The sequence below is a fragment of the Phocoena sinus genome, chromosome 8, assembly GCF_008692025.1.
Source record: "Phocoena sinus isolate mPhoSin1 chromosome 8, mPhoSin1.pri, whole genome shotgun sequence".
Taxonomy (NCBI): domain Eukaryota; kingdom Metazoa; phylum Chordata; class Mammalia; order Artiodactyla; family Phocoenidae; genus Phocoena; species Phocoena sinus.
The window spans coordinates 74,110,863-74,134,289 of NC_045770.1; the positions used below are offsets into that span (position 1 = coordinate 74,110,863).

Consider the following 23,427-nt stretch of genomic DNA (forward strand, 5'->3'; position numbering starts at 1 on the left):
TGTCCGTCCGATTTTTGTTGTTTTTTACTTAAAAAATTTTTTTTTCTTAATAATTATTTTAATAACATTATTTTATCTTTATTTTATCCTCTTTCTTTCTTTCTTTCTTTCTTTCTTTCTTTCTTCCTTTTCTTTTCTTTCTTTCTGCTTTTTCTCCCTTTTATTCTGAGCCATGTGGATGAAAGGCTCTTGGTGCTCCAGCCAGGCATCAGGGCTTTGCCACTGAGGTGGGAGAGTCAAGTTCAGGACACTGGTCCACGGGAGACCTCCCAGCTCCATGTAATATCAAACGGCGAAAATCTCCCAGAGATCTCCATCTCAACACCAGGACCCAGCTTCACTCAACAACCAGGAAGCTACAGTGTTGGACACCCTATGCCAAACAACTAGCAAGACAGGAACACAGCCCCATACATTAGAGAGGCTGCCTAAAATCATAATAAGGCCACAGACACCCCAAAACACACCACCAGACATGGACCTGCCCACCAGAAAGACAAGATCCAGCCTCATCCACCAGAACACAGGCACTAGTCCCCTCCACCAGGAAACCTACACAACCCACTGAACCAACCTTAGCCACTGGGGGCAGACACCAAAAACAACGGGAACTACGAACCTGCAGCCTGCAAAAAGGAGACCCCAAACCCAGTAAGATAAGCAAAATGAGAAGACAGAAAAACACACAGCAGATGAAGGAGCAAGATAAAAACCCACCAGACCTAACAAATGAAGAGGAAATAGGCAGTCTACCTGAAAAAGAATTCAGAATAATGATAGTAAAGATGATCCAAAATCTTGGAAATGAATAGAGAAAATGCAAGAAACATTTAACAAGGACCTAGAAGAACTAAAGAGGAAACAAGCAACGATGAACAGCACAATAAATGAAATATTGAATTTGGTTTGGGCCCAATCCACATTAACCCTACGGATCAGTAAAACTCCACATTCTTAACAAAAGCAGGAAAGTACAGTAATTAGCTTTATAGTGATTTTTCAGTAATCAGTTTCCAGTTTTTAAGACTTTATAAGCTTTATTTAATGCCAGTTTTAAAATAGATTAAGTCAAGCCTGTCCCACTAGTGAAAGAAACAGGAATGGTATCGTTCAAATTTTAAACAAAAATAAGTGAAAATTATTTATTTGTTTGAACATGTTAATTTCTTCTAGAGGCCTTTTTGTAAACTGTTAACAGTAAACCTGAGAGTTACGTTGGAGTTTCCTCTTTGGGTATTTGCCTACACATACGTTTAATTTGAATAGTCTTGTTTTTATTTTCAGGAAAAAAAATACGTAATATTTTTAAATTTCATTTATCTCATCACAAAAATAATCATAGTACTTTGCTTTAAAACTGGATGAACAAGATCAGAAGAAATTAAATGAGCTGGCTTCATATAAAAGAGTACGTTTTAGTTATTTATTGCTGTGTTAGCAAACCACTCCAAAATTTAGCGCCTTGAAGTCAAAAATCATGTAGGTTTACTTGTCTGTGTTTCTGCAGTCTGGACTGGACTTACATACTAGTTCTGCTCCTAGGGTTTTTCATGCTGCTGCAGTTGTGTAGAGGCTTGACTCACATGGCAGCATCTCAGTGGAAGAGTCTGGTTGGGCGAGGGGCCTCATGAGCCTTTCTCCATGTAGATTCTCACCTTTCAGTGGTCCACCACGGTCATTTCTCTAATTTAACACATACTGAGTATTTGATTAGCCTTGTTGCCCTTATTATTATGTTGTTTCTGTGGGGAAAAGCCAAATTATATTACTTTATTTTTACTAGTATCGTGTTTTCCAGGAAAAATAGTGACCTACCATAAGTTTAAGAGTGTCTGATATTGGAAATGGTTTCTTATTTGCCATGGCTTAAGACTGTATAATCAGTTGTTATGTAATTAGTTTAATAATTATTTATATTCCTTTGTTTTTAAACAGGCATTTGCTGGCTACTTCGATATATATTTTGAGAAGAATTGCCACAACAAGGTAAGTATCACGAGTTGTCTCATAAGAATTAATTATGTGAAATACATTGTATTTTATTTTTGTGCCCCAAGGTGTTTGATCATAAGCATTTTGCTGTTGTAAGCAGTTGGAGCTTGTATTAGATGTAGTAGATTAATGTACCATGATATTAAAAATCTTGTACTTCATCGGGTACTTTTGAACTCTACCAATGCAGGTCGTATTCTCTACGGGCCCCCAGAGTACCGAAACACACTGGAAACAAACAGTATTCCTATTGGAAAAGCCATTTTCAGTTAAAGCAGGTAAGAAAGAAAAAGGGGGAAAATGTCTTATCCATTCTGAAGTAAACAATATTCATTCATTCTACAACCACTTTTTCTATGCCCACTGTATTTGAAGCAATATGACATACTAAGATAAGTTCTTAGAGTTTACCATGTACATAAATTTTAGGTGGCATATCGTTTCATTAAAGAAGTAAGTTAAAGAAAACTCTTATTTAAATTTAATTTCTGCCAGTTAAAATATATGTGACATTATGTAGCTCTTATTTTGAGTACCACAAAATCAGAAAATTTTTCTTTAAGCAATAGCTAATACGTATTAAGTAGCAAATATAAATAAAAGAAAATGTTCTCATTTCCCAAGTGACCAAAGAGAAATATCACCAGAAGAAGTAAAGTGTAAATTAAAGAGAATGTCATTCAGTAGTTATTATATTCAAAATATATTTTTATTTGTCTAGAATGCTCTCCACTGTGTCCACCTCCTCAAATCTTACATAGTGTTTGAAGACTGATCCAATTCTACATTCATCTCATTGATTGTTCACTTACACGAGCACCTATAGTTCTTACATACCTACACATTTAACTCCAAAAGTTAGAATTTGATTATGGAATTTTTTTTTAACTGCTTATTACATATAAGTCTTCTTGTCCCATCTTTACTGAAAGCCTTCTGACTGTAGGAAAACTGAATGTACAACAGACTTCATTGTAAAGATATTCAACATCAAATTATTTGTGTCTCTCAAAAGCAACACTGAGCAAAAATTTGCAGAATGATTCCTACAATATATGATTTATATGAAGTTTGAAAACATGTAAAACAGCTGTATGTACACACACACATAGTAAAAGTAAGAAGCAACACTTAAGAATGGTAACCACTGAATTCATGGTAGTGGTTCACTTTAGGGAAGGATGGAAGTAGGATCAGGGAAGGCTACAAAGGGGGTTTAGTGCCATGTATCTGAACTATTTCTTTTAAAAACTGAAGGAACTGTGGCAGAATGTTAAGATTTGACAAAGCTGAGTAGAGGTCATTAAATCATTCTCTTTGTGTTTAAAATATTTCATAAAATTCTAATGTGGTTTTGATTTCACTGTTGAGACATAAAGGAATTTAGTAGATGCAAATAAACACTGTTAGAGTAAAGCAGCACCTTGTCATTTTTTTCACTTTGAGGTTGCAGTGCTATGGAAATAAAACCTTGATGGCGTGATTTTCTCTTTCTCTAGAAAGCTTGAGCACAGCAAAACTGAAATGAAGCCAACACATCCTCATTTCTGTTTCTTTGTTTTGTTTTTTGTTTAGCTCTGGTATTTGGATTGATTTTGGGAAAATTGAAAATACTGCTTTTTTCCCCTCACTGTAACCATTTTGTTGTCTTAATGCTAAAATTCTAAAGGCAATACTAATTCTTTCATGTTTTAATCTTGAGGGGGATTTAAGATAGCATTCGAATTTTCTCCTGCCTAATTACAACAAAGTGTTATTTGATGCCTAGTGAAATTTTGAAATCCTAAATATTCTTTACCCAGTAATCCTTACAGTAATTGATTCAGCTTTTTCAGAATACTGTGAAGAAGGTATATGATTCTAATGCTGCCCTCTGGCACCATCTACATTCTCTTTTTCTTTCATTGCCATTGTGTGTACTCATATTTAAATGGTAAGGCCAATAGGCTCCCCTAAAATAGCACAACCTGTGGAGAGTTTGAAAGAGAAATTTCAAAATAAGGAAAATGTAGTCATTCTCAGTTACAAGAATTTTTTTTTTTTAACCCTGCTGTAGTAAGCCTTTGGTGGTAGTACTGATGAATAGAAGCCAGAAGCTCTGGGGCAGAGTATTGGGGTACACATTAGTCAGAAAAAGAGCTCTGGAGATCTCCAATACGCCCTTGAGTTTTAGATGAGTGCTAAGATGGTGTGTATGTGGGATGAAATGCCTGAGGTCAGGCAAAGCAGTTGGAGTAGTTGTGAACCAGATATTTCCCAGCATTTACACAGGGCTGGGGTATTCAAATTTCATCAAGCTAGAGTGGGGCGTCTTTCTGGACTCTATTCAGTGGAGATCCCAGAAGGACCATAGTAGCGGGAATAAACTGTCACTTGAGTAAAGGCAACTCTGGATGCTCCTTAACAAAGCTTAAAAACAAGTCTTAAGAGGAAAAACTGAACTGCATGTAACCTTAATAGCAACAAAGGAGAACAATAATATCAGATGTTCAATGACATAAAATTCAACATGGGCCAGCATTCAATCAAACATTGAATGCAGGAAAATACCAGGCAGTAGAAACAAACCCAGAAATGATAGAATTAGCTCACAAGCATGTTGAAATATATTATAACTACTTTTATATGAACATAGGAAAATATGAGAAGATATTTACAATCCAAATAGGACTTCTAGAGATGGAAATTACAACATCTGAAGTGAAAATGTCATTTGATGGAGTTAACGGCAGGAGAGATCAGAGAACGTAAAGATACAGCAATAAAATGTATCCAAAAAGAAGCACAGAGGGGGGGAAAAAGATTTTTTTTTAAAAAATTAATGTATCCTCAGTAACCTGTGGGAAAATATGCAGCATTCAACCTTAAATATAATAGTAGAAGTCCATGGAAGAATCGGGCAGAAAACATAATGGATAAAATTTTCTTATATTTGATAAAAACTATAACTCACAGATTGAAGAAATTGAGTGAACTCCAAGAAACTGAGTGAGCTCCAAGAAGGATCAACACAAAGAAAACAACCCCAAGACACATCATAAACAAATTGCTGGTATGCAGTGATAATTAAAAAAAAAAAAACTTTAACCAGAGAAAAAGAAAACATATAGAGAGGAGCAGACCAACAATACAAAATATATTCAAGTAAGCTCTTCAAGTGGAAAGAAAATATCACCAAAATTTTCAATATTTAGAAAATTCCACTCTAAACAAAGGAGTGGAAAATGCCAGAAATGGTAAATGTGTGTGAGTACAAAGAAAAGCCTTTATTTTCTCACTTTTTAATTTCTTAAAAGACAATTGACTATTTAAAGCAAAAATAATAATGCATTCTGTGTTTTAAAACATATGGAGACATAAAATATATGGCAATGATTTAAAAAAGAAATTAATTAGAAACTGGAAATATATTGTAAAGTCCTTACACTTAGATGAAGCAATTTAATGGTGAACTGATGAATTAAGTATGTACATTGTAAACCCCAGAGCAACAGCTAAAAATTTTTAAATTAAACCACAAAATATAGCTAATAAGCTAGTAGTGGAAATAAGATAGAATCTTGAAAAGACTATTCAATTCAAGAGAAGATAGGAACATAAACAGATGGATAAATAGAAAACAAAAGGTATGATGGCAGACTTAAATTCAAACATATTGATAATTATATTAAATATGAATGGTCTGTACATCCAGATGATGGAATTTCATTCAGTGCTAAAAAGAAATGAGTTATGAGCCCGTGAAAAGACATGGAGGAATCTTAAACACATCTTACTAAGTGAAAGAAGCCAATCTGAAAAGGCTATACACTGTGTGATATGTGGTAATGACATTCTAGAAAAAGCAAAACTATGGAGATAATAAAAAGATCAGTGGTTGCCAGGGGCAGGGGATACAAATAAGCAGAACACAGAAGGTTTTAGGGCAGTGAAGGTACTCTTTATGATATTATAATTAGGATATATGTCATTTACATGTGTCTAAACTCGTAGAATATGTAACACCAAGAGTGAACCCTAAGGTAAACTACAGAATTTTGGTGATTATGATGTATCATCAATGTGGGCGCATCCTTGGTTTAAAAAAAAAAAAAAAAAAAAAAAAGTACCATTCCAATGAGTGATGTTGATAGTGGGGGAGGCTGTGCATGTGTGGGGGCCGGGGGATATGAGAAGTCTCTGTACCTTCCTCTCAGTTTTGTTGTAAACATAAACCTGCTTTAAAAAGTTAAGTCTTTTAAAAAATGTTAATAGCCTAAACATGCCAATTAAAAGGCAGAAATAAACAGAATAAAAGCAAGAACTAACTAAATGCTGTTTACGGGAAACACACTTAATATAAAGACAGTAATTCCGGTTGCCAGTGACTTAAGTGCATTCATCCCATCTGTCTCACTGAATGCAGCTTTAAAACCAGAACGCATGGAACAGCTCTTTGAAATCTCTGAAAAGTACATAATAGCAGATAAATTGGAGAAGATGACCAGAATTTGAATTACCACTGAACTGGTGGTAAATTTGTGATTAGTTTTCCTTCAGTATCCCCTCGCCTGGACTCCAGACAGCCTGAAACTCAGAAGAGGGCCTCAGCACAGACAGGAAGAGCTCCCAAAGGAGCCCTCTGATTCTAGCTTGAGGAGTGGGGAAAGGGTCTCCTAATGCTTAGAGAGAGTGGGGGGAAATCCCCGTTTTTCTTTTCTATGTTTCTTCTCTGTTCTCCCATATCGCAGCCCGCAAGTAATCCTACAATGGTGGCAGCAGTAACAGTGGCAGCATAGGTAAATGAGTGGGTGTGGCTGTGTTCCAATTAAATTTTATTTACAAAATCAGCAGCCAGACTCAAAAGCCTTCCATAAAACAAATCTCCAGGCACAGATTGCTTCATTGCAAATTCTCCCAACGACTTGAAGGGAGAAATAACACCAGTTCTACATAGTCTCTTCCAGAAAATAGAAGAGAGCTAATTTTATGAGGGCAGTATTATCTTGATACCAAAAATTAGACAAAGGTAGTACAAGAAAATTAAACTGCAGACCAGTGTCCCTCATGAATACAGATGTAGAAATCCTCAACAAAATAGTAGCAAATTGAATCCAGCATACATGTATAAGAAGAAAACACACCATGACCAAGTGCGTTTTATTCCAGGAATGCAAGGCTAATTCAATATTTTAAAATCTTATAATACAGTCCACCATGCTAGCAGTCTAAAGAAGAAAAGCCACATGATCATATCAGTGGATGCAGAAAAAACATTTGATAAAATTCAATATTCCTTCATGACAAGTACAGCAAAGTAGAAATAAAAGAGAACTTCCTCAACCTGACAATAGGCATCCATACAGTCTGTAGCTAGCATCATACTGAATAGAGAAGGACTAAATGCTTTTTCCCTAAGTTTGAGATAAGGCAAGGATGTCCAGTCTCACCCCTCCTACACTTCTATATTGGAAGTCTTAGCCACTGCAATAAGAAATGAAAAAGAATTAAAAGCCATTGGAAAGGAAGAAATAAAGCTGTTGTTATTTATAGATAATGTGTACGTAGAAAATTCTAAGAAATCTACCCCAAAAAACTACAGAACTAGTAAGTGAATTTAGCAAGGTTGAAATTGACAGGCTGATTCTAAAATTTATACCAAATGCAATAAGAAGCATATTGGAATTACTATACTATGTGAATTCTAAACCTACTTAAAAATTACATTAGCCCAGGCAGTATAATACTGGCATATAAAAAGTAGATATATAGATTAATATAACAATAGGAAATCCAGAGTCTCAGTTTTGTATAGTCAATTAAATTTTTCCAAAGGGCCAATGTAAATTCAATGGGAAAAGGATAGTCTTTTCAAAAAATGGTGTTAGAATGACTGAATATTCATAAAGGAAGAGAGTGAATCTCAGTTTTTATCTGACACCAAATATATAAAAACCAATTTTAAATGGATGATAGACCTAAATATAAAAGCTTGAAACTGTAAAACTTCTAGACGATAACATAAGAATCTTGAGACTTGAGGTAGGCAAAAGTTTATGAGAGTGAGATATTACTAAAACTCATTGAACTGCACATTTTACATGTTACAGTTTTATTGTATATAAATTACACCTTAATAAAGTTAATTTTTTTAAAACCCACACTGGACTGTCAGGATATCCAGGATAAAATCCAGACCTTACCTTGGCCCTTTACAGTCAGACCATTTTTCATCATTTCCAACCCCACCCTGTCACAGCCCCACATAAGCCCATCATATGCTCCAGCTCTACTGCTCATTTTTTAGCTAACTTTCCTGTCTTTTCTTCCTTGCTTTTATCTAAGGTATTCTTCTACCTAGGAAACTGTTTTTACCTCTTTCACTTGATGAATTCCACTTTTCCCTTTATGACCCAGCTTATTTCTGTAAATCTTTCCTCTTTGTCCTTAGAAGGTTAACTGCTCTGTTCTTTGTTCTTCCAGATCAATTCATGCATACATCTGTGTTAGAACATACCAGTGTGCTGTGGTAAAGGGTTCTAATAGAAGATGAGTTGTTTGCCTCTCTCACTTCTTTTTTATCTGATGTAGTATTTGGCATATTAGAAATATCCTGCTGAACGAATGAATAAGTACAGTAATATGTGTTGTCATTGAAATTAATTTCTTCTCATCACCGTGGGTGACACACGCCAAGGGCATTTATCTAGCTCCTGTATTTAGTTGCCCCATTTTGTCAGCTCTGATGTTCTCAGAAGTTTCGGCATGGCTAAAGAGAGTTCTCTGTTGTTGAGTTAAAAAGTAGTTTTTGACTCTGTATGGCATGTAAAATTTTTAGATAAAATTAAATAAAGCCAGAAGTATAATCAGGACAATTTGCTGTGTATGTACCACTTATTTTACTGTCCAGAAAGTAATGACAAGATTTTTTTAACAAAATATTGTATACATAGCTGTACAGTTATTCTTCCGTGTGTGTGTGTGTGTGTGTGTGTGTGTGTGTGTGTGTGTGTGTATGTTAATATCTTCAGTAATGATAAATCTTTTTTTGGGAATGGTAAATCTACCGTTGGGGGTAGACTGGATTTTTGGAAAGCAAGAGAAGACAGTGTGAATACGGAATTTCTCAGACTAAGAATTTTACATTTGGCCAAAAGCACAAGGGAACTATAAAATGATGAGCCTAGTTTGTTTTTGCTTCATTTTGGGTTTTTGTTGTTGTTGCTGTTTTCACAGCCTAGTTCTAACAATAGTTCCAAAAGAAGTACTCTACAACATTTGAGAACTTCCTGCATTGTGGGAGTTAAGAGACCAGACTTCCAGGATGAATACTTTTAAAGGATTTAAAAAACACTTACTTTAAATTCAGGATTTTTTAAAATTTGTTTTCCTTTCAAAATAATGTACAATTTTATTGTAAAAGCTTATGTGGCAGTATTTATTTTAAAAATTCAGATCTTTTTCTTGTGATTTGGCTTTGAAAAATATTATTAAAATCAGGCTGTTCTCTTTCTCTGTTATTAGTAAGGTCTTATGTGATGGAGAATCCATTTCTTTTTTTTTTTTTTCTTTCACTTTTTAACTCTAAGCTTTAATAGTGATAATAATTTTTTTAATTTATCCCCCTTGTGGGGAAATGAAATTTTATTGGTCTGGAAGAAACTTAATGTTAAAAAACGACTAGGACAGAATTGAAATGAAATCAATTTTGTTCTTGATTGAACTGTACCGCTGCTTTGTGGTATACTAATAGCCATCTGCCGATGATAAAAACAAAGTGATATAGCACAGTTCCATAGAGAGTGTCCTATTCAGCTCTCACCACAGTATACACACTTAACAGCATCAGTCATTTTATATCTATTTGACACTGATTAATTACTCTGATCTATTCTGGTATTATAGCCACTGACTTGGTACTTTAGTCAGGCTTGAACAATTGAAGTGAGTGCAGCAGTGTGAACTATGTATTTATTACTGTGACCCTTCGTGCTATTTAATTAACATAAATAAGTGCTGTTTGCACCCCCGTTTTGAAATTAAGGTTATTACAGAAATAGTTATTTTACTGGTATTTCATTTTAAGACATGAAAATTACAGCATCAGCTTATAAGACAATGTTATAACTTTTTTTAAAAAATAAATTTATTTGTTTATTTTTGGCTGCGTTGGGTCTTCATTGCTGTGCGCAGGCTTTCTCTAGTTGCGGCGAGCAGGGGCTACTCTTTGTTGGGGTGCACGGGCTTCTCATTGTGGTGACTTCTCTTGTTGCGAAGCACGGACTCTAGGCACTTGGGCTTCAGTAGTTGTGGCTCGCGGGCTCTAGAGCGCATGCTCAGTAGTTGTGGCACACGGGCTTAGTTGCTCCGCAGCATGTGGGATCTTCCCGGACCATGGATCGAACCTGTGTCCCCTGCATTGGCAGGCGGATTCCCAACCACTGCGCCACCAGGGAAGTCCCTTAATGTTACAACTTTTTAATTATTCAGGTATTTTAATTTAACATTGGTGCTTAAAATTTTTTCTTTTGTGAAAATTTAACAAAATTATCCACTGCCAGTTCATCTTGAGTTGGGCTGTATTTTAAATTAAGGGGTACAAAGACCACTTAAATATATTCTTTAAAATTGAAATGCAGGATTAGATAACCTGCTTTATAGGCACCAGGGAACATTTTGACCCTACACTAAGGATTGAATAGGATAGTTACAAACTAGCCAACTTAACATTTTTTTTAACATGTCTAAAGCAATTTAAGGAGCAGCAACCATTAGGGCACATACACTAAAAAGAAATGTTTGCAACAAAACCTCATATACATCAACAAGAAAATCACTAAAGGTAAATGCTCAGAGGATTTCTTTTTAGATGGTGGTTAAACATTTGAAATATTAATAATACCCATCACTACTGATAATCACTGAATTGCAAATCAAAGCAGATTCAGGTTGTTGTTTATCTAAATAACAAAGATGTTTTTATCATTTTCTTTCATTCTTTTTCTGTTGTTGCTTGGTTTCTAATAACGCTCAACATTCATGAAGACGGCAGGAGTGTAAAACTGGAACACACTTTATTCCTTTTTTTAAAAAGTATTCCACTTCTCATAATCCATCCTAAGGAATCGAGTGAAAATTGACTTTTTTAAAAAATCTTTGCTCTTCTAAGCAGTGAAAGTAACGTTGTAATTTGCTTTTCTTTAAAGTATCTTTATAGAATTTTTTCATTTTTGTATAAACAAATCTTCAACCTTTTCCTTTTGGTTTCTGACTTTGGTTCCATACTAAAAAATTTCATATTCCTATATTTACACATTTCTCTTGACTCCTTTTCTCAGTGAGTTAAAATGCCCCGTTTACCGTGTACTGAATCTCCATAATGGATCTTTTGGTTTCTCTACTATATTCTGTTTCTCTATGAATTTATTCCTAAGCCACCACATTTTAAAAACAGCTTTATTTTATATCTACATACAGAAAAAATTCACACATTTTAGGGCTTCCCTGGTGGCGCAGTGGTTAAGAATCCGCCTGCCAATGCAGGGGACACGGGTTCGAGCCCTGGTCCGGGAAGATCCCACATGCCGCGGAGCAGCTAAGCCCGTGTGCCACAACTACTGAGCCTGCGCTCTAGAGCCCGTGCCCTGCAACAAGAGAAGCCACTTCAATGAGAAGCCCATGCACCACAACGAAGAGTAGCCCCCTCATCGCAACTAAAGAAAGCCCACGTGGCAACGAAGATCCAACGCAGCGCCCCCCAAAAACATGTCCTCCTTCTAGAACTTGCAGTCTCTTAGAAAAAAAAAAAATTCACACATTTTAATTGTACAGTTTAATGAATTTTGACAAATGTATACCCCACACTAGTTAAGACATAGAATATTTATATCACTCTAAAAAGTTTCCTTGTTGATCCTCTCTGCAGGCAGTCATCCCCACTAGAGTTGGTCATCCCCAGCTTCAATTTCCAGACCAGGAGAACCACTGATCTGCTCTCTATCACTGTGTATTAGTATTACTAATAGTTAAGACATTAGTATCCTTTTAGAATTTTATATCAAAGTTACTATACAGAATATACTCCAGTTTCTTTGCTTTTAGCATATTTTAAAAATTCATCTGTGTATCAGTAGTTTGTTCCTTTTTATTGCCAAGTAGTATTCCTTTGTATGGACTTACTGTAATTTACATATGCATCCACTTGCTGCTAGACTTTTGGATCGTCTTCAGTTAGGCACCATTATGGATAAAATAGCTATGGACATTCATGTAAAAGTTTTTGTGTGGGCATATGTTTTCATTTCTCCTGGGCAGATACCTAGGAGTGGGATTATTGAGTCTTATGGTAAATATATACTTAACTTTACAGGAAACTGGCATACTTCTTCACAGTGACTGTGCTTATTCAACATTCCTACCACTGTTGACGGTTCATTTGCTCCACATCTTTGTCAGCACTTATATAAAAGGGCAGTCATTTTAAGTCATTCTATTACATGTATATGTAGTGACAGCTGTGTTTTTAATTTGCATTTGCCTTATGACTAATGATGTTGAGCCTCTTCTCATATGTTTATTGATCATTTGTACATCTTTTTTTGGTGAGGTTTCTTTTAAAATATTTTGCTCAATTTTTGATTGGGTTGTCATCTTATTGAGTCATAAGGATCTTTATATATATGCATACAAGTTCTTTGTCAGATGTATGTGGTGCTAATATTTTTATTCCAATTCCTAGTTTGTCTTTTCATTTTCTTAAGGTCTTTTGAAGTCTGTGCTTTTGTGTCCTAATTAAGAAATCTTTGCTATCTTAACATCAAAGTTTTTCCTTTATGGTTCCTCTAAAAATTTTATAATTTTGTCAGTACATCTAGGCCTATAATCTATTTCACGTTGATTTTAAAAATAATAGTTCATCTTTTCCCAAATGTGTATTAGGTTGTCTCATCATCATTTCTTGAAAAGGCTATGCTTTTCTCATTTAATTATCCTGGTTCTTTTGTCAAAAATTAATTGACCATATATGCGTAAGTCCATTTCTGAGCTTTATTTGTTCCATTAATCTGTGTCTTTTCTTATGCCAGTAAGACACCTTCTTTGTAAGGTGATATAAGTCCTACTTTATTCTTTTTCAAAATTGTTTTCACTATTCTAGATCCCTTAAATTCCATATAAATTTAAAAATCAACTTATTAATTTCTGGCAAAAAAAAAATCCTACTAGGATTTTGATAGGGATTGTGTTGAATCCATAGATTGCTCTGGGGAGAGCTGACTTCTTAACAGTACTCTCATCCACAAGCAAAATGTATCTCCCCATTTACTTAGATCATCCTTAGCAGTGTTTCATAGTTTGATGTAACTAAATGTTACATATATGTTGTTATATTTATCTCAAGTATTGCATGCTTTTTCAATGCTATTGTAAATGCTATTGTGGTTTTTTGATTACAATTTGTAATTCTTCATTGCTCACATGTAAAAATGCAATTTTTTATATTGATCTTATATCCTGAGATTGCTAATCCTTTCAGTTCTAGTAGCTTTTTTTTTTTGAATATTGCTTAAGGATTTTCTATTTGTTAAGACCATACAGTCTGCAAATAAAGACTGTTTTACTTTTTTTCCCCCAGTCTATATATTTTTTTCTTCCCCCACATCTTAATGCTGTGACTAGGACATCCAACAGAATACTAATTAGAGGTGGTCAGAATGAGCATCCTTACCTCAGTCCCAGTCTTAGGAAGAAAGCATTCCGTTTTTCACCATTAATAATGATGTTATCTATAGTTTCTCATAGATTTTCTTTATCGGGTTGAAGAAGATTCCTTCTATTCCTAGCTTGCTGAAAGTTGTTAGAAATTAATTTTGTCACAGTTTTACTCAAATAGAAAAAGAAATTAATTTTGTCAGATGCTTTTTCTACATTTGCGTGAGACAATCATGATTTTTCTCTTTTGTTCAAAGGATGTTTTTTTATTTCTTATGCAGCAGGTTTTTATTAGTTATCTATTTTATACATATTAGTGTATGTTCAAAGGATTTTTGAATCTTTCTTCATAAGTGATATTTACCTGTAGTTTTCTTCTAATAAATTTGTCTTCTTTTACACTAATATGTATAAAATGGATAACTAATAAGAACCTACTATATAAAAAAATAAATAAAATTCTAAAATTCAAAACAAAAAAAGTTATTTTAGTATCGGGATAATGCTGCCCTCAAAAGATGAGTTATGGAGTATTCCCTCCTTTATTTTTTGTACATTTGGTATTACTTTTCCTTAAATATTTGATAGAATTCCCCAACGAAGACCTTTGGGTCTGTCTTCTTTGTTTTCTAATATAAGCATTTCAAGTTATCAGTTTTTCCTCTAGGCACTGTTTTAGCTATCGGCTACCTGTTTTTACATGTTGTGTTTCATAATCATTCAAATCGAAATGCTGTCTAATTTTCTTTTAGATTTTTATTTTGATTTATGGAATATTTAGAAGTCTGTTTAATTTCTAAATATTTTGGGCTTTTTCAAGTGTCTTTTTGTTACTGATTTTTTATTTCATTCAGTTTTCGTCAGAGAACATATTCTGTATGATGTCTATATGTTTAAATGTATTAAGATTTGTTTTATGAACCAGTATATGATCCATCTTGGTTCTATAGATGTCAGCCAGGTCAGGTTGGTTAATAATGTTCAGGTCTTCCATATTCTTTCTGATTTTCTGTCTAGTTGTTATTATTATCAACAAAGGAGAGGCGAACTTTGCAATGATGATTGTGGATATGTCTGTTTCTTCTTATGGTTCTGTCAGGTTTGCGTCATGCATTTTGAAGCTCTGTAATTATATGCACACAGAAGTTTATGATGTCTCATTTATGAATTGAACAACTTATCAATTCGAAATGTCTTTATCTCTGGTTATTTTTTTTCCCTTTGGTCAACTTTGTGTGAAAGTAATATAGCCATTCCAGCCTCTTTTTTTTTGTGATACGCGGGCCTCTCACTGTTGTGGCCTCTCCCGTTGCGGAGCACAGGCTCTGGATGCGCAGGCTCAGCGGCCATGGCTCACGGGCCCAGCCGCTCCGCGACATGTGGATCTTCCCAGACCGGGGTACGAACCCGCGTCCCCTGCATCGGCAGGTGGACTCCCAACCACTGCGCCATCAGGGAAGCCCCTTTGTGCTATTTTTATAAAAACATTTCACTTCCCCAAATGTTTTAAATCCCACAATACAGTGTTACTATTTTTGCTTTAAACAGTCAATTATCTATTAAATAAATTTTAAAAAGGAAAAAACATATTTACCACGTACTTACTATTTTCTAGCACTGTATTCCTTTGTGTAGATCCAGGTTTCTTTTTGGTGTCATTTTCCTGCTGTCTGAAGAACTTCCTTTAACATTTCTTGTAGTGCAGGCCTCCTGGAAAAGAATTTCTTGCTTTTGTTTCTTTGAAAAAAGAATTTTTTTCTTATTTTTCATTTATTAAGGATTTTTGCTGGATATAGAATTTTTAACAGGTTTTCTTGCATCACTTCAAAGATGTGTCCAGCTGATGAAAATTTTGAGATCACTCTTTTCTATCTTCCCTTATATGTAATATGTCTTTTTTTCTCTGAATATTTTACAGATTATTCTTTTTATCACTGGTTTTCAGGAAGTTAAGATGTGCCTTGATGTGTTTTTGTTATTGTTGTAACTTTTTTTTTCCTGCTTATAGGCCTCAATTTGCAGCGCTTTAAAAATCTATCCATTTTAAAATGGATGTCAAACACTGGAAGCATTATTTTGCTGAATGTTTGGATTTTGGTTACTTTCTTTTAAAAAGTATGTGAAGTTTGCTTTGGCAGGGAATTAAGTTATTTAAAGATTACCTTGATCTTTACAAAAAATGTTTTAAAGCTTTGTTAGAGAGCAGTGGTGTGGCCTTTACTCTTTGGGTGGTGTAATGCTAAAGCGTAATCTGGTGTCTCTAGTGAATCATCATAAGTGTTCAGCAGGTTCCTTCTATTCTGGCTGCTTGGAACTCAGACCTCCCAGCCTGTGTGAGCTCTGGAAATTGTTCGGCTAATTGCTCCCTAGGAGTTGTTCTTTGCTCAAAATCATGAAATTTTTCCATACACAAACAGAGATCAGTATTTAGTTAAAGTCTCAAGAGAACTCAGTGAAGATTTATGGAACTCTTTCCCTGAAACTAACATTTGAAATTAGTTGTATCTCTTTTTTCCCCCGTAATAGTAGTACATCTGTATTCTTTTTTTTTTTTTTTTTTCCTGGTTCGCGGGCCTCTCACTGCTGCGGCCTCTCCCGTTGCGGAGCACAGGCTCCGGACGCGCAAGCTCAGCGGCCACGGCCCACGGGCCCAGCCGCTCCGCGGCATGTGGGATCTTCCCGGACTGGGGCACGAACCCTTGTCCCCTCCATCGGCAGGTGGACTCCCAACCACTGCGCCACCAGGGAAGCCCCATCTGTATTCTTAATTTCTGTTTTATGTCATATTGCATTGTGTAGAACATTCAAGAATAATGTTAAATAATGTAGTGATAGTGGTATTTTTGCTGTGTTCTCACTTTAATCTAAATGCTGCTGTGTTTGCTTTTTATCATATTTGCTCTCAGATTTTGATAAATATTCTGTCAATAAAGAAAGTTACACTTCTTATGTAGATAAGAGACTTTTTCTATGACTAGATGAAGTTTATTAGTAAAGGCCCATTTATCATTATGTGGTAATTTGAGCATGTGTATGTCCTAAAATCCTGCAGTTTCCATCCTAGAGAAACTATTGTCTTATGGACACAACAGACATATATAACAGTAATCATAGCAGCGTTATTTGTAATAAAAAAAACTAGAAATAATTTAATGGAAGAACAAATAAATAGCAGTCTGTTAATACAGGATACATCTCTGTGAAGTGGAACTACTTTGAATAGGTAATGGTAACAAGAAATTAGAATCATGGTTACCACTGGAGGTTGGAGAAGTGATGTGATTGGATTGGAGGGACATAATACGGGGTTTCAGTGGTTTGTGTAAGATTCCAGCCTGATGTTGGGTCTGTGGAGATCATTTCATTATTTTTATATCTCAAGTATACATTATCTGTCTTTTCATACATAGGAACTACTGTAGAGAAGCAACTAAATTAAGTAATTTACACTAAGACACATTGCTTATAAATAGGAGGGAATTAACAAGCCACTAATTTGTAAAATTCAACACTTGTTAACTTGTGTTGATAATTCAGTAGCAGTAATTTAAACCTAATAACCAAGTTGATAATTACTCTTTCCTGTCATATACTTATAAAACCAATAGCAGTTTATCATAGAGCAGCTACTCATTTCCAATTTTAGTATCAGTAAATGATAAGTTCAGGATATGACTGTTGGTATAAAATAACAATTTTTAAATGTTGGTAAAAAATAGAAACAAGAAAATATTGCCTATATATTCAAAAATGGAAAATCTCTTAGATTTGTTGAAGATACTTATGACTTCTTCCCTAGGTTAATGTCTTAATGGTCAAGAAAACATGTATTATAGCTTATTAAAGTTATAGAATAAAAATTACTATATAAAATTTAATATTAGTAAAATTTTTATAAAGTGGCTAAATGTTTTTACAAATAATGTCATAGAATAGTAAAATTTTGACTGTCTCATGTCCATTAAAGTGTATTAAAACTAATAATCAATTTTCAGGTAGAGATAGGGCGGTACTAGACTGTAGTTGACGAACATGGGCTCTGGAATCAAAACTGCCCTGCTTAACATCCTGGTTCTTCCCTAACTGGTGGTATGACCTTGGGCAAATTGCTTAGCCTTCCTGAACCTTGTTTCTCATCTGTAAAGTGAGGGAAACGTACTTAACCTCACAGAGATACTTTGTAATCATTAAGTGAGATAAATCACATAAAGGCTTTAGAATAGGGCTAGCACAAAATAAATGTTAAATAAATATTAGGAATTATTGTCTAATAATCAACCTGCACTTTCTACAAAGTTTGTAGAACTACCTCACAGGTAATCTTTGTCAGGCTATTGATGAGCTTGGCGTGTGATGTAGTTTTTTTTTCATTTTCTGAGTAATATAGAGGAATAGGTCAGATACAGAAGCCAAAGAAAGCCAGATGTACGTATTAACATAACACCCACACGTAAAATCACTGTTATATTAGGTTACATAGACTGCATCTTGGGCCACATTATTTTTTCCATTACTCTAATTCCTTAATTTTGTATTAAACTATATAAGCCTTGCCTTTTTTACAGGCTGTGTAGAATGTATCAGTAATGGAATCTTTATACTCTGAAGTATAGCTATGAGGTGGTTCTGCTGTGTTTTACTGTGTTATTTCACTATCATATTGAAAAGCATTCAGATTCTTTAGCCCTTAATGTGGGGGATTTGATTTGCAGCGTTTTTTAAAATAAGATACTGATTCAGTATTTTGATGGTTTTATATAGATTCCACAGTCATTTTATATGGAGCCTCACTGTATCCATCCAGATTTTCAAAGCTATACCTGATAGTATTTGCTGTGATTTTACTCTTATTAAAGCAAGGAATGGTGATCAGTTACAACTTAACAATCTTGTTTTTATTTTTAAACGGCTGTTGGTAAATAAATGAAAAAACTTAAAATGAGAAGTATCTATAATCAGAAAAGCACATAGATATAATTCCATTTTGGAGTGAAACAAAATTTGGAGCATACAGGATAAGTTTTTAGGGAATCATTCTTTGCCTTGTATTTTTTGTGTTCATTCTTTTACCTGTGTAAGCTCTGTTTTACGTTTACGGTGTGAGTACCTTAAAGGCCAGCAGCCTTGTCATGTGCCTCTATAAAATACACATGTAAATTTTCGCAGCTGTAATTTTCATTTCCCCAAAATGCCATTCACCAAGGGCTCTCTATATGTGTTTTCTCTTCCTTAAAAGCTGCTCCATGTACACTCGTTGAGGTAACCTTGACTTTAGTCCTCAGATAATTCATCCATTAATTCTTGTGAAGCTTTGCCTTTTACTGCCTTCTGACGATCCCCAATCCTCCCCTCCAGCACACTTTAGACACATACCTGTTGTATAATTGTTAATGTAGCTATTTCGCTTCACCCTTGACCATGAACTCTTTGAGGGCAGGGGCCATGTCTTTTTTTTTTATGCCCAGGACGCACCATAAGGGCTCATATTGAGGAGTCCAATAACACAGCCCCCAACCCTGCAGTGACCACTGTAGTTTTGCTTACTCTTTCACAAGCATTTGACACTTGTGCTGCGTAAGTTAGATCTGTTTTGTTCAAAAATTAAACATAAAATTGCCCTAAAAAAATTTTAAGTTAAAAAAAATTAGTGAAACATTTCACACCAAAAAAGAGCAATACTAGGTCTACTCTTACTTTTCTGCTACACTGTATTCCTTGAATTCTGAAACACACTTTTTGCCTTTCTTCTATAGGTGAAGCCTTGAAAGGAAAGATCACAGTGCACAAGAATAAGAAAGATCCACGGTCTCTCATTGTGACCCTCACATTGGATAATTCAACTCAAACTTATGGTCTCCAGTGAAAAGGCCACAAAAGCACTACTTTGCAGTTTTTGTTGTAGGGGAGGGGTAGAGAGGGAGGGGAGGGAGGGTTTTATGTGAGCGCATGGATGATGGGTCCTTTCCTGAGCCTCCTCAGTAGGAGAGAAGAAGCATGGCAGGAATCTGAGGATGCAGCTAAGGAGGGCACTGCCTGATCCTGGTGATCCACCACCATAATCACATTCTTGGAAGTCTGGTCAGTGAGATTTAACCAAATGTAACCCCTACATTGAGTTTCCCTGTATTGAAAGTCATTTAAATTGGCCTAAATTTGGAACAGAGATAGTCTTTTGTTGTTTTAAATAAGTTTCTTACTATAAATTTTAAATACTGGTAATTGATTAGTTATTTGGATGTTGTTTTATTAAACTAGTAACTGTGTACAAGGTATTACATATTTTATTGCAGATTTCCTTTCTGGGGAGTAGTTTTAATTGTATTTGCTAGAATATCAGGCTATAATACATTAAAAGAGCAAGCATAAGGGACTAAAATATGGAAACAAGACCACACAAATTGTATTTGAAGACAGCTTAGTTGATTGCCACATAATTCTGTTCTCATTTTTTAGCTTCTTCTCTCTTTGCAAATATTTTTGAGTCATATAGTTTTCTAGTATTGCCCAGGAGATTTGGTTTCAATGCATTTACCCTAGGTTTCATAAAAGTTTTTAAAGATTGGGATAAATATGTACTTATTTACTAATACTTTTTTCAAACTAGATTTATGTGCAATTTAAACATGTAACTGTTAATATACGTATATCACTCTATACAATTGTGTCATTTACAATTATTGACTCAGTTTGAAGCGCAGAACAGAAAACATTCAATTAAATGTATACAACAACTATTAGCATTATAAAGTGACATTTCAATATATTAAAGCCTTTTATAAAATCAGAAGCATTTAAAACAAGTCTTAACAAAGGAATCATTTTTAAGATAACGGAAATTTTAAGGAGAAGTGGGTCACATGCTTCTTTTCAGTTCACCAGCTAGTTCTTTTTCAAAACAAGACACACACAAGGCAGCATAGTTAAGTGTTGAGAAGCATGAGCTCTGGAGCCAGTTCAGGCCTTGGCTGCAGCTCTTACTTCCTGTGTAATCTTAGGTTCCTTAACCTCTCTCCCCCTCCGTGAATGTTGCCAATTCATAAACTGATACATTTCAACTGTTGATACTTAGATCAGTGCCTGGCACATAGAAAACAGTCAATACATGCTAGGTGATATTAATTATCATCATCATACAGACAGGGACCCCTTCCAAAGAATATATGACATCGACATTAGATCAGTTTGTGAATTGTCAACCTCATCAAATACTACACTAGTACGTGTGTGGGAAGATTACAACAGAAATTAATATTTAATGTAGGAAAAACTGTATCAAAAAGAAATTGTCTTTTGGTCTTTATTAGAAAATTGGACTTATAGCAATGGGAAGAATAATCCCTTCAAATTATGATATTTCAGATCTTAGTCGAAGTCTTCCTTCATAAGCATGATTTCTCTTGTCACTGGGCTAAACTAGTTAGCTTGTTTTCACCATGATTTGAATTCAGACCATTACTGGAAATGTGTAGTGCTGATAACATAGCACAGAGTACTTTAAATTTTTGTCTGGAATGGCTTCACATACAAATTTGAGTAGGGTGGGATGATAAAACAAAAATAAGCCCGTAAGATTTACCATTAAATTTTTAAAGTAACCAAAATTTACTTTTTTCTTTTTTATAAGTGCATAACAGATACTTTCTACTATTTAAAAGAGTACTTCTCAAAAATGATTTCCTATTAAAACTCTTGTTTGATTTTTAGGGGATTTTCACCCAGTGGCTCTACTGATTTTCTTCTATTGGTCATAAGTAGTCCAACCATAGTTAGTGGATCTCTGTTCTTTTCAGTTAGCCTTTCCAGGCTGGAACATTCTAATTTGTGTAACTAAACATCTTATGAGATGTGAGAGTCCAAATATTAACTCTTTGATTAGAATTTCAGCCATTAAACTGTTGTAGAAAGTAAGTACTTTATAGCCCTTACAGTGATAAATGCAATTTTCTTTCATGCTGTGGCAGATGGGCACTTATGGTTAGCAGTTTGCTCTGTCCCAAGGATCTTATTCCCATTAAGAAAATACATTTTTCTCCTATTTTCCTTTGTGAAAACTAACATTGTAATTTTGTAATGTGTGGGGTTCGCACGATTAGTCATCTCTGTTTAGTAGAGCAGTATTTTCTAAAAAGAGCATTTTGAAAGGAATGTTCCAAGAAAACAACTGAGAATGTACAGTGGTTGCACAGTGAAGGTGGTTAATACGTAGCCTCAACTGCTAGGAACACACTTTAGAATGAATCAGAGAGCTGTCAGATAACTGAAATAACTTCTGTTTGGGGAGGAGGGTAAGGCTCCACAGAATTATTTGCTTTCTTATCACTTAGTCTAGATTAACAGTCTGGTTCACCTGTGTCTCGCAGCATTCTACCTGTCACTTCTTTTCTTTTTTTTTTTTTAAAGATTTGTTTATTATTTATTTGTTTTACTTATTTTTTGGCTGCATCGGGTCTTAGTTGTGGCACGCGGGATCTTAGTTGAGGCGTGCCGGATCCTTCGTTGCGGCACGTGGGCTCTTTGTTGCAGTGTGCGGGCTTCTCTGTAGTTGTGACAAGCAGGTTTTCTCTTCTCTAGTTGTGGCACACAGGCTCCAGGGTGTGTGAGCTCTGTAGTTGTGGTGCGCGGGGTCCAGAGTGCATGGGCTCTGTAGTTGGCAGCACACAGGCTGTCTAGTTGAGGCGCGCAAGCTCGGTAGTTGTGGCGTGCGGGCTTAGTTGCCCTGCAGCATGTGGGATCTTAGTTCTCTGACCAGGGATGGAACCCGCCTCCCCTGCATTGTAAGGCTGATTCTTTACCACTGGACCGCCAAGGAAGTCCCTACCTCTATCACTCCTTAAAAAGGAATATTTAGAATGTATTGTGTGACATTGCTGATTTGAGATCAGTCTAGACTAATCTCACCAATCAGGCTATCAAGTGGAGGAAGCAGGGTAACAGTACAGCTAAGATCATTCAACAGGAAAAATTAAAACAGGATGAGGCGCCACTTGGCTTCCACTGGCCATTTGGTAAGCTTCTAGGCCATAACATACCCAAAACGTCCAGGTGTTCAGATTTTCCTGTGTAGTGGAATATCTCAAAAATATATATCAAGTATGCAGTACTGTCATAGAGTTTCAATCCGTTATGAAAGGCAGGGTAAGTAAGATAGCTGAAGTCAAGCATTGTCTACCTCAGGGTCGGTAAACTACAGCTTCAATCTCAATATTAAGTTTATCATTCTCACTACCTATCTTTTATGCTCACTCTCTTTAGTATCCTAATTCCAGTAATCCTGCAACTGCACCAAGACCAAAATCCACTGATACAGATCACATTTTCACTGTCCCTCACCTCTTCATGTGTACATTTCCCACTTTGCCCACCTTAAAATCCATAATCCATCATTATAAGCACTGTTTCTGCATGTCTCCCCTGTGTCATCAGGTTTTCCCTTTACTGCTCTGTGATCAACATACAAATAGGCTATTATTTATCCTACGTTAAAAAACATTTCAACTCCACTTCTCCCTCCTGCTGTTGTGTCACTATTGTAGCTTCCCCTTTACATTGAGACCACTCAGAAAGACTTGTTGATGTTCACTGTTTTGTCTCTTCCCATTATTTTTAAGTATACAGTGTAATGAGTTTTGACAAATGTATGCATATAATCAGCATTCTATTAATACTTAGAACGTTTCCTTCACAGCAGAAAGTTTCCGTGTGCCACTTTGCAGTCAATACTTAGCCCTACTCTCCTCCCTGGGCAAA

At 35.3% G+C, this 23,427-nt stretch overlaps 1 protein-coding gene across 2 annotated transcripts in view; it reads left to right on the forward strand.

Annotated features, from left to right (window-relative positions):
* The window catches only part of PRMT3 (protein arginine methyltransferase 3), a 137,271-nt gene extending 115,151 nt beyond the window's left edge, over nt 1-22,120 (forward strand). For both annotated transcript variants that reach the window (XM_032641415.1, XM_032641416.1), the window contains 3 exons: nt 1,936-1,986; nt 2,183-2,270; nt 19,434-22,120. In XM_032641415.1, the coding sequence (XP_032497306.1) occupies nt 1,936-1,986; nt 2,183-2,270; nt 19,434-19,543 (249 nt within the window). In that variant the 3' untranslated portion in view covers nt 19,544-22,120. The remainder of the gene's footprint in view (nt 1-1,935; nt 1,987-2,182; nt 2,271-19,433) is intronic.
* The last annotated feature ends 1,307 nt before the right edge of the window (nt 22,121-23,427 follow it).